Below are 15,811 nucleotides of genomic sequence, written 5' to 3'. Positions count from 1 at the left end.
CTATTGTGTTAATTCAGAGTCCATAACGATTGTTATAGTGTTCAAGGCACACAGCATGCTAGTTGTTTAATCCTAAGGGCCTCGCTGTACTTTATATTCTCAGAGATACTGTAGCTTCATGTTAAGTCAAAATCATACTTTTAAACTAAAATCAAAATAATATCTTAGGATCCAAACTGTTTTATTACGGTAAGTGCAACAAGTGGGCTAGAACAAGCATGTAAATGCTGTTCTTGCAGAACTGATGTGGAAAGCCTGGAAATGGTGTCTGAAACTCAGGCTGACCTTATTGTGTGATGTGAGGTGATGTGGCAACAAAGGTCATTTTGTGGTGCCAGAAGGGCTGTTTTGAAAGCTGGTAGGTGGTGCTCCCCCATTCAGCAAATGATCCCTGACTGTCGTGTTCAGGCAGGAAGTAGCCCACAAATTTTCCAAGGAAGGGTAAGAACATGGCTGCTAAAAAGAGGAAAAAAAAAAAAAAAAAAAACACCAAAGCCCAAACAGAACACTCTCTTAAATCTGTATCAGGTTATAATGGAAAAGAGTATCCAAATGCTTTTTTTTTTTTTTTTTTTTCAGAGTTGTCTTGGGTGTCTGTACGGTGTTGCTACTGCAGGGGTTTCTCAACCCACTTGTTGCACCATGGGAACGCCTCAGGGTCATCGCCATAAGGTCTGAGCTCAGGTCTTCACGGGTCTTTGTAGACCCTTCACGAACCAGGATTGCAGATGGGCAGGAGGCAGAGTGTGGGACCAGCTGACGGTTGGAAGGGGTGATGCTGCATCCAGATCAGTAGGTCCACCCTGGCCATACATAGTTCTTCTTCCAGGTGACCATTACAGAAGTAACCAAGTAACACCTAGGCTGGAGCAGTGATGTTCCTGTAGTGTTGCACATGTGCTCTTCAGTCCTGAGGAGCTCCTCAGCCTCCTGCCTCTGCTCATGGACTATCGTGGTCCTGTGGAGCAAAGCTGTGGGTATTTGCACCCTTGGTTTAAGTCATTAAATTTACATTAAATCATCTGTACATAATGAATGGGTGGCTTCTCTGATTATATTGATATGAGTTTGGCATCTAGCACGCATTCTTTTTGTTTTGCACAGGATAAAACATTTTCTTGCGCAATTAAATAAAGGCCAGATGGAGACATCCTCTCAAATCAGAGCCATCTGAAATGATGGAATTGTCTTCCCTCCTTCCCCAAAACAGGTTTAAAAAAATATAAATAAATAAAATCCACCAGACTGGTACTCAGTGAGCCTAATACAACCCCACTGACTACCTCCTGGCCTGTCAAAACATTTGAAAAGGAAATGCTGTCACACATCCAGCCTGTTTACTCACTGCTTAAGCATGTGACATGCTTGGAAATGTCTAACAAGCTTGAGTGCTCTCTAGGACTGGTAAGAAACAACTTTATCTTTGTGTCTATAAGACAAGAGATTAAGCAGTGGCTAAAAATAAACTTCTAGATCTGTCCTGTCCTCTTGGTGCTCTGGGGTGAGAGCTGGCTGCTGTTTTGCTTCACTTTTTTCCTGGATCAGTTGCCTTCACTGGGAGGGGCCAGGAGGAGTCTGGATTCCAGCTTTTTGACCTGTTTGCATGCCTAGAGTTTTCCTCTGGGATGAATCGCCAGTGTTTCTGCAAAAAAATAGCCTTAGGGTCATCCAGGCCTTGATGTATGAAAACATGCAAACTAATGAGATTATGGAATTTTTTAACGCTTCCCATTTTTCAGACAAATGAAATTTAGGAGGCAGTTGTTACTAAGGAGAAAACATTGACATTCATCTGTGCAGTCAGTTGTGTCTAGGTCCGAACAACCACTTAAAACCAGGCCAGCTAACCATTCAAACTGCAAAGCGTCCCTTGTTCCGTGACACCATTTCAGCCCAAGATCCAGGATGACCTAGAAAGGGCGTTCTTAAGCAGGGTTTGGTGAATTTAGGGAACTCAAGCTCTTATTCAGGAAGGAACATCCACCCATGTGTGAAACTTAAAAATTAGATGTTCCCACCTAACTTAGCCACCCCACCCGGGTGACCATTTTACAGTCCATGCTGCGATGCTCAAGGTGTTTGTTCCCATGAAGTATAAAGTAGGGTTAGGCCTCCATGTCTGACCTCCCAACATCTCAGCACAAGGAGAATGAATCTCACCTATTGTTTGTAGCAACCAGCGTCGAGGTTCAGGATGTCTTAGAGTATGCCACCAGCACATAGCCTCAGTTCAGCTCTTCTTGGAAAGAGCGCAAAGACTCTAGTTACGTCTCCATTAGTAAATAAAATAGGTCTAGCCCCATAGCCAAGTGGTTATTGCATAACTTATAGATAGCTAATTTTTCCTTGCCTCCCAAAACAGTATGACCACGTGCAAGCTACCTGTTTCTAATGGTTCCTGGGCCATACCTGAGAATTGTCTTGGCGAGGCACTAGTTGGCACACATTAAAACTGTGCCAAAGACTCTGCCACCATTTTAGCAGTGTAAATATTTACAGCATAATGCCATATCCTTGTCTGCTTACTATTATGAACATAGGCTTTGAGTGTGCACTACAGGCTAAGGATAAATGTAGACAGACCATATTTAGGCCCTTGAGTTTGCTGTTTTGCTTCACAAAGATAAAAGAATCTCAAGAGTTTTATATTTTTATCACCGTTAGTAGTATCACTTTATTGTGCCCATACTAACTTCACCACCCTGCCTTTTTCCAGAGAAGACTCTTATGACACATTATTAGCTGGCTGTGTTCACTTCCTCTGATACATTTCTTTTGAGAGGTAAGGCTTGGAAGGAGGAAGCTACTGGAGTTTGCTCACATGGGTTTGCTGCCTGCTTTTTTTTTTTTTTTGCCTTTTTTTTTTTTTTTTTTTTCAAGTGCTTCCCACTTCCACTTTAGGCAAGCTTTTCTTGTTGACGCAGCAGTTGTGACATATAAGCAGTGCAGTGTCCTACTTGGAAAGGAGTAACACCAGACCTCTGTTCCTCTGAAGGGTTAGGTGTTTGGGCATGGCTGGCACGGCTCTGCAGCTCCGTACAATAGCTTTTCGTGACAAAAGATGCAGACTGAGGCACCCGGGCAGAAAACTGGTGAGAGATACGAGAAGAGATGGTCTGCTTCATCCTTTGCTGCCTTGTACTTCAGGGATTTTCTTCTGGGAGAACAAATCTAGCACTAAGCAGGATTAGCCACCTAGTAAGAAGTTTAGGGCCTTTCCAGTCATGTGGAAGAGGTATCATGGCCCACCTAAGAAGATGTTCGATTTGGGGCATCAGGAAAATGGGACGTAACCTTGGTGGTCTTCTGTCACACCAGCTGATGTTGAGCTATTGGGTTTCTGTTTCCTCTTCTAACATTTTCAAATGCTTTTTGGGGACAGCAATTACACCTGTGTGTGCTGTCAAGAGGTTGATTGTTTGCAATGAATGAGCACTGAAGTCTTGGTAGATGGATACGCTTGCAAGGGAGTTTATGTGTGCCTTCTGTGTTGTGTCCAGGACATGTGCACAGCTGAAGCAACTGCATCTCTGCTCCAAGTGGAGGAAACCTTCTCAGCATGCCTGGCACGGATAGATGCCCTCATCCTCAAGCCTCTGCTCCAGGCAGGTAGGTCAGAGAAGACTACTTTCTTGTCTGTAGTTCTAGCCTTGAGTCACTGGCACACCTGTGTGCCAGGATTTATAATTGCAACTCAGTGGCTGAGGACTCGCTGGAGGCAAGTAAGTGGTAAGTAGAGATGTTTCATTTAAGATAGTCAGCTCTTAAGGATGCCTATGGCCTTTCATTCAAGCCTTGGACTGTGGTTCCTGTTGCTTTAAGTTAATCCAGATTCTAACCAATATCAGCCTGTACACCCACTCCAAGGCTTGTTTCCAGCATGGTGAATGGAAATCCCAAATATATCTCACACATACGCGACCCCTAAACTATGCCCATTCTGCCTCCCTGCTCTCTGTCTGTGGTCGTGCCTGTCTTTGAAGGTAAAACTTGTGGGTGCAGGTTCTGAGCTGGCAGTAAATCAGAGCAGCTCCACTGAAATAACAAATCCAAATAAATATTCACAAGCCTGTCTGGCCAAAAGTGGTGCGACTGGATTAGGCCCGTAGGGTGGTTGCCTCTCATGTCACCGCCTCTTTAGTCTAGCCTCCAAGGAGACCAGGAACAGCCCTTTGGGCCAGCGGTGGAAAATTTTCCTCTGGTGCTTGTGCCTGAGCTGGGGCTGAGCCTCACAGGCTGCCCTGACCACGTCCTTCACAAGAATGGGAAGGAGAAAGCCTTAGCATGGATAGCCCATGCAATTACTCACAGGGACACAACTCCAAATATTCATCATCTCTTTCCTCCTTGGCATTGTTTTCCTCTAAGAATATATGTACTTGACACTAAGAAATTGGGCTGTTAGATGCAGGCAATATTTTCCACACAATTTCTTGGAATCAAGGCTTTCTGATAGCCTTTTTCCCCTATATTTTCCTTAAAGAGCCTAGTGATCAGAAGGGAAAGGAGAACTTTAAGCTCTTCCTGCTCCTGAACGATCGGTTTCAAGCTCTCTGGAACCTCACAGAAGAAAATTACCGGATATTAAAACAAAAACGCAGCACCTCTGAGTCATTCTGCGTCCAGGACATTTACACTGTCTGGAAAGGAGACCTGTTTCTAAGCCTCTACATCCAGTAAGTACAGAAGCATTTTGGAGTAGCGTAAGAGACCAAATTTATCAACTAACTGGCAGATTGGTGCAATTAATTTGTGCATTTAATTCATTCAATCCTGTCCACTAGTGTTCAGTCATTAGGTCAGGGAAGTGATTCCCTGATCACAACAGTGCTGCAGAATATAGCATCTGTGCAGACAGCAGAATAAGTAGCCTTTTTTTTGTAGCTGTGAGTATGCTTGTAAGAGGCAGAATTTTTTCTTGCAAGTATAGGGTTTTTTAATGCATCTTAAAAATGGGAAGAGGACGGGGTTGAATTTGTGTGAGGAGCTTATGATAGCAAAGCTTGATCTGTCATCACGAACAGAAAGGCATGCACCAGCAGGTTTAAAGGACTCATAGGGCTGAGGAGAGAAGATGTCACTAGACACAGTTCATATTACCTGTTTGTGTCACATTTTTGTGCTTTTGGAAAGGGATTTGGTAAAAAATGATGGACGTAGCATGATATGAAAAACGTACTGCCCCACTGCTGTTTCTATAATTAATTACATCTGCTCCCCATCTGTTTGCAACACAAAATAAAATGTTTACCAAAAGCACTGTACTGTGTGTAACCTGCGTGGTGCTGCCCTAGCATGAAAAATGGTTTATGGACATCTGAGATGACAGAAAGATCAGACAGTATTCAATCCTTCATTCATCGCATTGGCCATAAATGTGGCCAAGCCTTTGCCAGATGGGCTTGTACTGTCTGTGCAGTTTGGCACCCACACAGGAACGGGAATTGGGCATGCTGGCTCCTGGACATTGCTGTTCATTTTGTCTTGCTTTTGGTGGTTTTTATGGATGTGGAAGGAAGAGGAAGGAAGGACTACTTTTTGTTTTGTTTTTACTTGGACAGCATAATTTTAGCAAGTGATACACAAGCTTTGCCTTTATGTGAATGGCATTTGGAGAAATGTGTGTTGTTCATTTGGGAATTGATTCAGTAAATTAAAACAGGTTTGCCTTTAAAAGGAGCGTAAAAGGTCAAAACTTTTGCTGAGGTTTCAGGTGACACAAAGGAGAAGTTTATCTTAAGATCTAATTTCCCCTCATTTTGAAATGAAAACCTGTTTTTGTTGGGCGTCATGTAAAAACGAGCTGGTTCCTACCCACCTCTGCTGACTCACTCTGTGCAAGCCTGATCCTACATCATCTCATGCTTATTGGAGCGATCTAGGAGGAAGCAAAGCTGCTGTTCAGGGGCCTGAAAAATCAGCAGTAAATACATGTCCCTGAGAGATGTAATGAATGATGATGAGTCTGGACACTATACGTGACTTATCTGAAAACAGAACTGGAAGAAAGTGTGGTATTTGCTGAGAAAACGTGGCTCGATCTCCCTCTAGTGTGAGATGAGATGAATTGGCGTGGGACACCTTGACTTGAATTTACCATCAGTAATACAGACCTGATACTTTTACTTCAACCAGCAGAAATTCATACATCCAAAAGTGATCTCTCAAGCTCAGCCTTTGTAGGTTCGCTTTCCAGGACAGTTGCGCAAGTTTACTTCTGCTTATGCTAAATGCCAGGATGATTAAAACTTCCTGTAACGACAGTAGTGCAAAAGCCAACAAGGCAGTTAAACCAAGGAGCTGGCAAAGGGGACAAAAGGGGAGTGAGCTAAGGTGGGAAGTACAGTAGCTACGTCTCTGTCTCCCTTGGAAAGGTGGACCTGACATGACATTTTCAAATGATCTTCTTCCCTCTGTCACTTAAACCTCATAGCTAATGTGGATCTCTAACTCAGCTCGTGCTTGTGTGTGTTTGTCTTTTTTTCTTGCCAACAGATATTTTGTCACTTTTGCAAACTACGTTGTAGTCCACGGTTTTGAACATGCCACAGAGAACAAAAGGTCAGTGGGCTGAAAAATGCTTATTGAAGGGATTGATTGGAACACGGTGATATTGTATGGGTTAAGACGCTAAATGGGAGTAAGCAGCACTGAACACTGCACCTCGCAGGGATCTCTGTTTCTCCTCTGAACTGGCCATACTGGTTGCTCCTGCCATCTTCTGAGACCATGGCAGGAGCTGTTGGAAGCTTTTCTCTACAGGTCTCTTTCCATCTCTTTTGAGCCATGCGCAAATCCTTTTGTAGGAGAGAAAGCCTGTAAATTTGGGGGTTCAGGTAAGGGGTGGGACCTGAGAAAGGATTCTGGGGGAATCTGGCAGGAAATTTCTATCGCTTTTCCCAGATGTCACCTGAGTCTCGTGGATATAGCAAATGACAGCATGAGCACTAGACCTGAGCGGATTCACAGCTACTTTATCTGAGTCACCCTCTTGGGGTGCAAACCATCGTGAGATTCATGCTGTGTTCTGTATGTCTGTGGGTGTGGTTCCTGTTTGCAAAGATCGCTGGGCCAGAGGCAGGATGGATGGAGCTCTTTGCCTCCTTGCCTTATTTCTGTGTGTTTGGTGTGCAAATACCTTTGCACTGTGTCATCTCCTGCTCTTTCAAGTCTTTCTGTACCCTGTCTGGGAGTGTGGTAGTGTATAGTTTGGAAAGCAGAGGGAATGGCAGTTTGCAGAAAAACTCATTAATGACCCTTTGTCTTAATTCGCCATCTTGCAGTGAGGCCTGGAAGCACCATAAGACAGTGCTGAAACAATTCCTCACAGACTTCACCTCAGAGACCTCCTTGTCACTGGCCTTATACACTGTTCTTCACAAACCTATCCGAGATCATATTGAGCATTATATCCTGCTCCTTACCAAGCTGAATGAGGTTCTCAAAGAGGTAGGGAGCTTTATGTGACGTTACTTGACTGGCTTATGCTAGCACCTTTTGCAGAGCTTGTGGGTCTTTGTGGTGGTATCAGTGAATCCAAAGCAGGCTGGAAAGAAAATGATTTCCAGCGGACAGCTAGGGTGGTAGTAAACCAGCAGCAGTGGAGTGCAGCCCACCTGAAGGTCTCAAAGCAATGAACAGTGGCAACTCCAGCACAGTACAAGCTATTCATCCAGAGAAGCTTCAAAGGGCCAAATAAATGGTCTAAGGTTGCACACTTCTGGTGGCGGCAGAGATAATGCTAGATTTGGGAGGATTTTCTTTTCAAGGGGGTCAGAGTGTTAACTCTCATTGGCCCTTTGGATTCAGAGCTGTTGAAGGTTTTTTGCAGCTGTAGCCCAGAGAATAGATGTTGTGCACAAGCCGGTCTGAAATGGTGCTTGAGCCCTGCCTTCTTTTATCAGGGCTCTGAGAAGGATGTGGTTACCAGTGCCATCAAGGAATATGTGAAGCTGGAGTCCTTCATCGGCCAAGTCCTGGATGAAGCTTGTTTTACTAAGTCCTTATGGAAATCCTTGGGCTACAAATTCACAGTGAGTCATGGACGTAGAAAGTGGCTTGATGGGGAGCTCTTTTTTGGAGGTCTTACACTTCTACTTTCCCATGGAGGATCAAGAATTTGAGGCTTGGTTTGAGGCCAACAGAATAGGGCAGTGTGGAAGCTTTGGAGAAGCCTTACGGTCACTGGCTGCTTCAGAAGTTGAGTGTCGTGTCCAGTTCTGCTGCCACTGTCAGCTTGTGCCATGAGGCAAATGGCCCCTGCAGGAACTGTTGGCTTTAGTTGTATGTCCTCTCCCAAATCCCGATGTTTCCTGATGCTTTCGGTCTTCCATCTTGACCTCTGTGATTCCCACTGCAGGACATGCTCTGTGTACCTGAAAGAAGGCTGCTGGAAGATAGCAAAAATCTTCCCATCTCTGCCAGCACGAATCGATCAGACCGGGTCTTGCTCTTTGATGATGTCCTGGTGCTAATTCAGGTGAGTTTACAGTCTCTCAGAGGGATCAGAAGGGCAGAGTAGATAAATGACAGCAAAAACCGGGTTCCTTTGGTGTTGAAAATGCAGCAGAGCTTGCCTGTTGGCAAAACCTTGTCTCAGATCCACGCACTTGTGGTTTGCTCTGGAGAATAAAAGCAAGTGTAATGATGAAGGAATAAGGGAGCACCCTCAAAACTTTTTCCCCCATAAATGTGTATTATCCGACAACCACAGGCACCTTTCTAGTAACCCAAACCCATGCTGGCATATGAATCTGCTGATTTCTGTCCTTGCTTATTCAAAGGGGGCCTAGGGGGTTAAAGATACTATGCTGTAAGTACTTATGCATAGGACTGAATACAATCTTTCATGGTTGACTCTGGTAGTGGCATAGCAGCAGAAGTTGCAGGTGCTTTTGGGGCTATTTCAAGGATTTGGGGCCTGGGTGTGGGGCAGACAGGGAGTGTCTACAGCCATGGGTAGCTAGATGAATAATACACGTTCAAAGCTGTTCTGCAGCACGTTAGTTAAGTCCAGCTTGGCTTGCTCTGGCTGACAGCACCTGTAATCTAGCAGGGCTCTCTTCATGTGCACCTCTCTCTGCTTGCTCTTTAGTCATGTGCCAGCCCCTCGGGTGTCCAAACACATGACCGCCTTGTGAGCTGATAGATCTTACGGGGCTCTTCCAAACATGAGCCTTTGTGATAACGCTGGGCAGTCCTACTCAGCTTGCAGGGTCTAGGCCTGAGGAAATAGGGTGGAGATTATCTTATCCAACTTTACATTGTAGATTTCTTAGCACTGTAGTGATGTCGCTGTGAGCAAGTGCCCCCAGGCTCCCTTTATAGTCAGAGGAGAGAAACATTTGCTGTCTGGGTGTGGTTTATCTGACCTATTTTAGATGCCAAAACCAGGATAAGTTGAATCATGTCCTCGACTCCATTGACTAGGATGAGCACACAGGGTGAGGAGCTCACATGAAGATATCTACATTGTAGACGTCTCTGTTCAGTGAACAGTTCCCACTCACTATGTTTCATCTGCTGCTGTGACTGTTATTGAGGCTTGGGGAGACATAACTGGACTGAGATTGAACTGGTTAACTTGGGCTGCTAGCAGGAGGCTGCCGATGAGGGCTCTGGTGCTGGAAATCTGAGCTCTCCTCCCTTCCCTGTTCCCCCAAATCTGACAGATACATCCGTGATTAGCTGGTGGTGAACTCCATAGTGCTAGTACCTAACCTGGGCTAACAACATCCTTACAGACAGCAGCTTCGTAGTGAGGGCATCTGGACTTTAGGTAGGGTAAGGAGATGTAATACCAAACACAGCCTTTTCCTAGTATTTCAATCATTTTTGTTTCTTTTCTTTGGTGTGCTTTTGATCAAACTAATGAGTCCTTAATTGTTGTTCTTGTGGGCCACTGCTGGCCATGCCATTTGGAGTCCAAATCCTAGGTAAGTGATAAGCAAAACTTGGGCACACTGGCTGCCAGGGATGATTTGGTAGTGTTGTCATCTGATAGGGAAGAAACTCTTGTAGACATAAGTGCTATCTAAGATCGGTAACTGTTAGTTGTAGCCATGGCATTATTAAACACCACTTAAGTGTTAAACTAAGAACTTTCTTCCTTCTTCTGTGTTCCTTCAGACTCCGAGGTCTGTTGATGTAGTTTGGATAGATGTGTGGACCACAAAAGAGGGAATTTACACTGCTCCCAGTCTTGTTTTGTTGTTCAAGGGACTGACTGAAAGGAGACAAAGTGTGATGTTTACATCAATAACAGGAATGTCTTCTCCTTTTTGTTCCAGGGAAACAGCTTTCAGAGTTTTGATCTGAAGCTTGTGTGGGTAGATGAAAACTGCAAGGAGAAATCAGCTCCAGGACTGTAAGTGAAAAATTTCTGCTTGGAGGTTAAAAAAAAAAAAAAAAAAAAAAAAAAATATTCAACTTGATTGTGAAACTGAGAAAACGTTTCAAAACTTTGTCCCATCTCCTTGGTTCTGGGCTACAGGGAATTGTAGCACCTCTCAGATGAGATCACAGCAACTTTTCCTTGCATTGCTTGCCTATGCTGGCACGTTGAAATCCATCCATAATAAAATGGTTTTGGCTCCAGATCTAGAGAACAAAAATCAATTGACTAGTTGAGTACCTCTTGAGAAGGAAAAACTGACTGCAAAAGCACCATTAGCTTCTGAAGAGGAACGGGAAGAGCAGGAACTTCTGTTTGACTGAGAAATGTGTTTTTCATAGTCTCTGTAATGTCTTTTGCTTCACAGGTACAGACTCCGCATTATAACCCCAGAAGAAACATTCTTTCTCTCTGCCAAAGACCCCCAGATGAAGGTTAGCAGTGGGCAGGGTGTTTCTGTTCCACCTGAAATTCTGTGCACCGAGTTTTGAAGCAGGGGAATAGCATAGAGGGGATGTCAGCTCTGTAGTGGAGGCAAAACAGTGACTACCGAGGGGAAGTCGAAATCCCATTAAGTGTCAGGATTGTAGCTTCCTGATCAGAAGGCAGCTCAGTGGGCTCTGCACCTGCTTAAATGCAGCAAAGGCCATTCCTCTGTGATTTTTGCCATTTAAAAAAAAAAAAATTATTTAAAGTGGAAAAATAAGCAGTGTGGAGTTTGTTGGGGTTTTTGTTTTTATTTTTCACCCTCTGTGGAAACAATACCGTATTAGATAGCCAGAGGTAGCTTAGACAGTTGATGGTAGATGAAAAATATCTGGATGCTGGAAGTGGCCTGTCCCATAGCGTGTGCTGCAGAGCATGGGACAGTACAGTGCCATCAGCATGGTCCTGTGCCGAGGCCAGGTAGTGGTGGTGAGTCAGGCTTAAATGACATGGAAGTTTTGTGCATTGGTGCAGGATCCAGCTTGCAGGACCCAAGATAGCACCTCCTGTTGATGCTGTAGATGGGCCATAACTCGCCAGCCCAGCCAGCCAGCCGAATGGCACAGAATTGATGGGAACCCAACAGCTTCTTGCTGCTCCTCCTTAAATATCTCTTGTTGGGAGCTATTATGCTTTCTCCACTCGTTAGTCCAGCACTCCTCTTCCTCTGCCCGTAGGCTGTTTGGCAGTGGAAGCTGAACCAGGCTGTCCGCCAGGCACTGAATGGGAAGCGAGATTTTCCACTGTGGGGCAAGACTGGAGAAGGCACTGAGCCCCCATCCTGCCGCTTCTTCACCTATGTCTTCAGGCTGGAGGGCAGGTTCAAGAATGCATCCTACGAGGGCGAGTGGCACTGGGGAAAGCCGCATGGCAAGTAAGGAGATTTTTTTTTTGCCCCTTTCCTAAGCAAGAACACGGAAATATCCAGTGGATGCAGATCCTGGATCCCGTGGATGCAGAGGTGGAGGTATAGATGCCACACAGAGGCTGTGGACAGGGGGTGATCCATCCCATGCTGAGGGCCTGGACCACAGACTCTGGGCTGGTGATCTCCCAGGGTGTGCCAGCGTCTCTGGTTCCTGTCTCGCTTGTTTCCAGAGGGAAATGTGGTATTGAGGACAGATTCAGGGGGCAGTTGGGACACATTTGCTCGATTTCAGGGCTCAGTCAAAGTATGGGTCCTGATACATGATCTATTGTGTTGTAGATGTCTTGCTAGAGATACTGGTTTATGCAGTAAATTGTAGAGGTTATCCCTAATAACGTGGTAAAGTTCACATTGAAGGTGCTGCGTTGTCTTATGCCTGTAATTAGGATTTAGACTTGAGCTAATGTTTGTTTTCAGGATCTGAGCCTGAGGCATAAAATCTTACCATCATGATGACAAAAAAAAAAAAAAAAAGCCAGTAAAAAGCCTTTCCTTGTGAATGAGGGAAAAGTTTTATCGTGTGCTATTAAAATCTATTTTAGCATGCAAACATTATCAAAGGAACTAAAAAAAAAAAAAAAAAAAGTACAAAAGAGACTCAAATGCTTTTCTTGGGAACATGAGAACTGTTCACTCTATCCGACTGAAGTTTAAGAGTGAGCTCTGCCAAAATGGAATGGTCTGTAAATCAGAGGTTAAAGTCTCAACCAAAATCTGTTTGACACAGGATAGAACACAGTCTCTGTGTTAGTGAAGAAACATGAAATATGACCAAACTCCTCAGACACCAAAACAGGCTGATTTAGAAGTTTTATACTTCCTGAGATTTAGCATCTGTTTACAGTTGCTACTGGAGCAAAAAGGATGTACAGGCATATTTTGAAGGAGCCTTAAAATAATGAGAATATCCAAAAGCAAAAGGTTAATCCGGAATCCTCTTTGTAAGAGATTAGGCCTTGCCCCAGAATAACATTTAATAGGTGTTTAGAGCAGAGCTACGCCTGAGGCGGTCCTTTACATCATCCCCACCTTCCTCAGCACCTGCACTCCTAACAGAGATCTGAAAACCACAGTGTGCAAACGCGGAGGGAGAAGCACCCCTCATTGCTCTTTGTCTCCTCCTGTTTTAGGATTGGGGAAATGAGATTAATAAATACCTCTGCTGCTTCAGATTAAGTGACTTGACTGAGGCATCCCAGGAAATTTGTGGCAGAACTAAGTGACTTCAGGTGCTTTTAATACCTGTGTTTTTAACTGCTTAACTGCTAGGCTTTCCTTCCCTCTCCTGAAATTGCTCTTCTATGATGTCCCTTGCTACTAATACAAGGCTATGGAGAAGCAAAGCTGGCCTTGATGGTGTATTCACCTCTGATGGAGAGGCTGGTGTGGCAAAGCACATGATCCAAAAGCTACGGCAGTGTGACTCAGGGCTCTTCAACAAAAACATCTGCATTTTTCACTGTTCTGTCCCAGAACTCCTGATGACCTGGTGTGGGGGAAGGAGATACCCCCACTGGGAGGTAGCTTAATCCATCTCCATGGCTGGAGCAGGCATTCTCTCTGGCTTGCTCTCCTTTGCTAGCACTAGTAAAGGAAAAGAAGATGTATTTTAAATCCACTTAAAATTAATCTGAGCACTTCCTTGGAAAAAACAGAAAAAGAGCCCATCTCATGTAGGTGTTTAAAGCAACAACCTCAGTGAAAGTCAAACAAATGCGTCATGGTTTTGGTACTGCACCATCTTCCATTGTTTCTGGTTGGGGAATGTGTAGGGAGCTGACGGTGTCTGGCATGAGGCAAGAATTAAAACAGTGAGTGGGTGTGGGTGGAGTGGGAGACTGGGAGGGAGGGAAGTGAATTCACAACTGGGCATGCCCACGCAGTAATTTGACCGCCGCATTGACCGTTCCCATCTCAATTTGCATTGTTACTTCGTGTAATCACTTCTGCAACCCCCACACAAAACAGATGGAAAGATATGATCCCTTTAGGGCAGTGCTTGTCTCTTGTTTTCATAGTGCCTGGCACAATGAAGTTCTGGGCTGTGGTGTCATTATGTTGTCTATGGGGGATGTGCCATGCTGGAACTTCAGTTGGCTTAATCACATGGTGCACTGCAATTACAAAAAGCTCATATGCAAGGCCCTAAGTGGATGACCCAGCAACTCTACAAAATGTTTTTGCGATTACGGAACTTGGAAAAGGATTCTTCTTGCTCATTCCAGGGCATGAAAACATTATGGTACTAAATCTATATGGTGCAAACCAAGGTTCCAGAGGTGCCTGGAGAACTGTGTCTCTGTCCCCTGAGGAAATGTTTTGATGTTAGCCATTTCTAGGTAGTGCCTGGGTACCTTCTGTTGCAGATGTGAACGTTGCTGGTGATCTCCCTTGTGTAATGCTTGCCTTGAATTGCAGGGGGACACTGAAGTGGTGCAACGGACGCAACCACGTCGGAGATTTCAAAGAGGGCTTGGAGCACGGGTAAGCCGGAAAAAAACCCAAGATGTTTCTTGCTTTCAAAATAAGCTAAGAAATGGTTCCTCCCAGAGGTACAGGGACACTGGCATCTTGTAGAGGGACACAATTCACTGGTACAGCCCAATTCATCTGACGTATTTTGGACACCTGACTTACAGTTTAATAGATCGTAACCTAGAGAGAATGGACAGGGAGTGTGCACAGATGCCTGGTTCACATGCAGACATCTCTTCAGCTGGATAAATCTGACCCCAGATCTTTAAATCTAGGTGTATTTATTCATGTGAAATACCTTGGAAAAGTTATTTTTAGAAATCTTTAAAAACCTCTCATAAATGAGGGGTTTTCAGGGGGAAGAAATCATACTATGAAATGCAAACGTTATTTTTCTGAAACTTTTTGAAAATAAGACTTTTACATTTCTCATCTCTACAGGAACTCCAGAATAGTTTAGGTTTTTTAAGGGAAAAAAATGTCTTGGGATTAAGAAAGCAATTAATTTGGACCAAAGCAATTACTTTGGTAGTCTCACTCAGCTCCTAAACTGGGGAATGGGGACAGACAGGAAAAAAAAACAATGCTAAAAGTAGCTCTGTAGAAGAAGCAATGAGAAACTGTGACTGCAGTTCACAAGGAGATGAGCTCTTCCTTGGAGCAAGTCTGTCAACAACTGGAAATAGTGTCAGAGGTAGAGCTGACCCCAAACATGTAAATCAGCTTGGGAGCCTGGAAAGTCCTTAGTTTTTAAACTTCAGCTAGTACAGCTGAGTCATCTTTTGCCATGCTGACCTCTGCCATATGCACCTTGTAGATTTGGAATATGCCTTGTCCCACGCAAATCGGAAGACCGGTATGACTGCTATAAGTGCCACTGGTATGAGGGCAAGATGAGAGGCTATGGAATCTGTGAGTAAGTAAAACCCAAAGAGGGACTCTGGGGAAAAAGGGGACTCCATGTATTTCATGTTCCCACCTCACTCTGAAAGTCTTAGTCACGGTGTAAAACCCAGGGTAATTCAGGTACCAGAAGCTTTTGCTTTGGAGATGGGCAGTCTTGCTTCTTCACAAGCCCTGCCTCCTGAGCGTTGGAATAGTAAGAGCTTCTCTGCAAGCTATGACCTTTGTAACTACCTGACACAGCATCCTCGTGCCCTATAAGTGAGGATATTATTTTGTGTTCATGCTTGTGGTTGCAGAGCAGAGAGCGTATGGTGTGCCATCAGCCCTGGACAGACTTGGTGGAGCACACAGCTCGCTCTGTCTCCCCTGGCCACGTTACCTGGATTAAATCTTGTGTAGAGTAGTTCCTTAATGATGGATGGGATTGTTGATCTGGGATAGGCCATCTTCTTTGTTGTTCTCCTTATTTATGCATCAGCGTACAGGACATGCAGAAGTTTCTAAGGAACTCAGAGGCATCTGAGCAATGCTGAGCTGGTGTCTCTGGTGTCAAATGTGAGAGCATGTTGATAATTATAGCTGATAGCTCTGCTTAGCGTGTGCTCTCTGTTGCAGCAGTGGAG

General features: G+C 44.5%; 1 protein-coding gene across 11 annotated transcripts in view; it reads left to right on the top strand.

Annotated features, from left to right (window-relative positions):
• The window catches only part of ALS2CL (ALS2 C-terminal like), a 48,110-nt gene that overhangs the window by 17,217 nt on the left and 15,082 nt on the right, over positions 1–15,811 (top strand). For 4 of the 11 annotated variants that reach the window (XM_033011709.2, XM_033011723.2, XM_033011718.2 and 1 more), the window contains exons 2-13: positions 580–672; positions 3,501–3,609; positions 4,484–4,676; positions 6,496–6,561; positions 7,284–7,449; positions 7,905–8,033; positions 8,360–8,479; positions 10,290–10,366; positions 10,761–10,827; positions 11,557–11,753; positions 14,226–14,291; positions 15,100–15,198. In XM_033011709.2, coding sequence (XP_032867600.2) covers positions 580–672; positions 3,501–3,609; positions 4,484–4,676; positions 6,496–6,561; positions 7,284–7,449; positions 7,905–8,033; positions 8,360–8,479; positions 10,290–10,366; positions 10,761–10,827; positions 11,557–11,753; positions 14,226–14,291; positions 15,100–15,198 — 1,382 coding nt within the window. The other 7 variants (XM_033011733.2, XM_042801826.1, XM_033011752.2 and 4 more) reach the window with 5 other exon arrangements.

This window comes from Tyto alba, unplaced genomic scaffold, assembly GCF_018691265.1.
Source record: "Tyto alba isolate M040663 unplaced genomic scaffold, T.alba_DEE_v4.0 Super-Scaffold_38, whole genome shotgun sequence".
Lineage (NCBI taxonomy): Eukaryota > Metazoa > Chordata > Aves > Strigiformes > Tytonidae > Tyto > Tyto alba.
The sequence above is the reverse complement of the archived record's forward strand: the minus strand, read 5'-3'. Positions and strand labels throughout refer to the sequence as shown.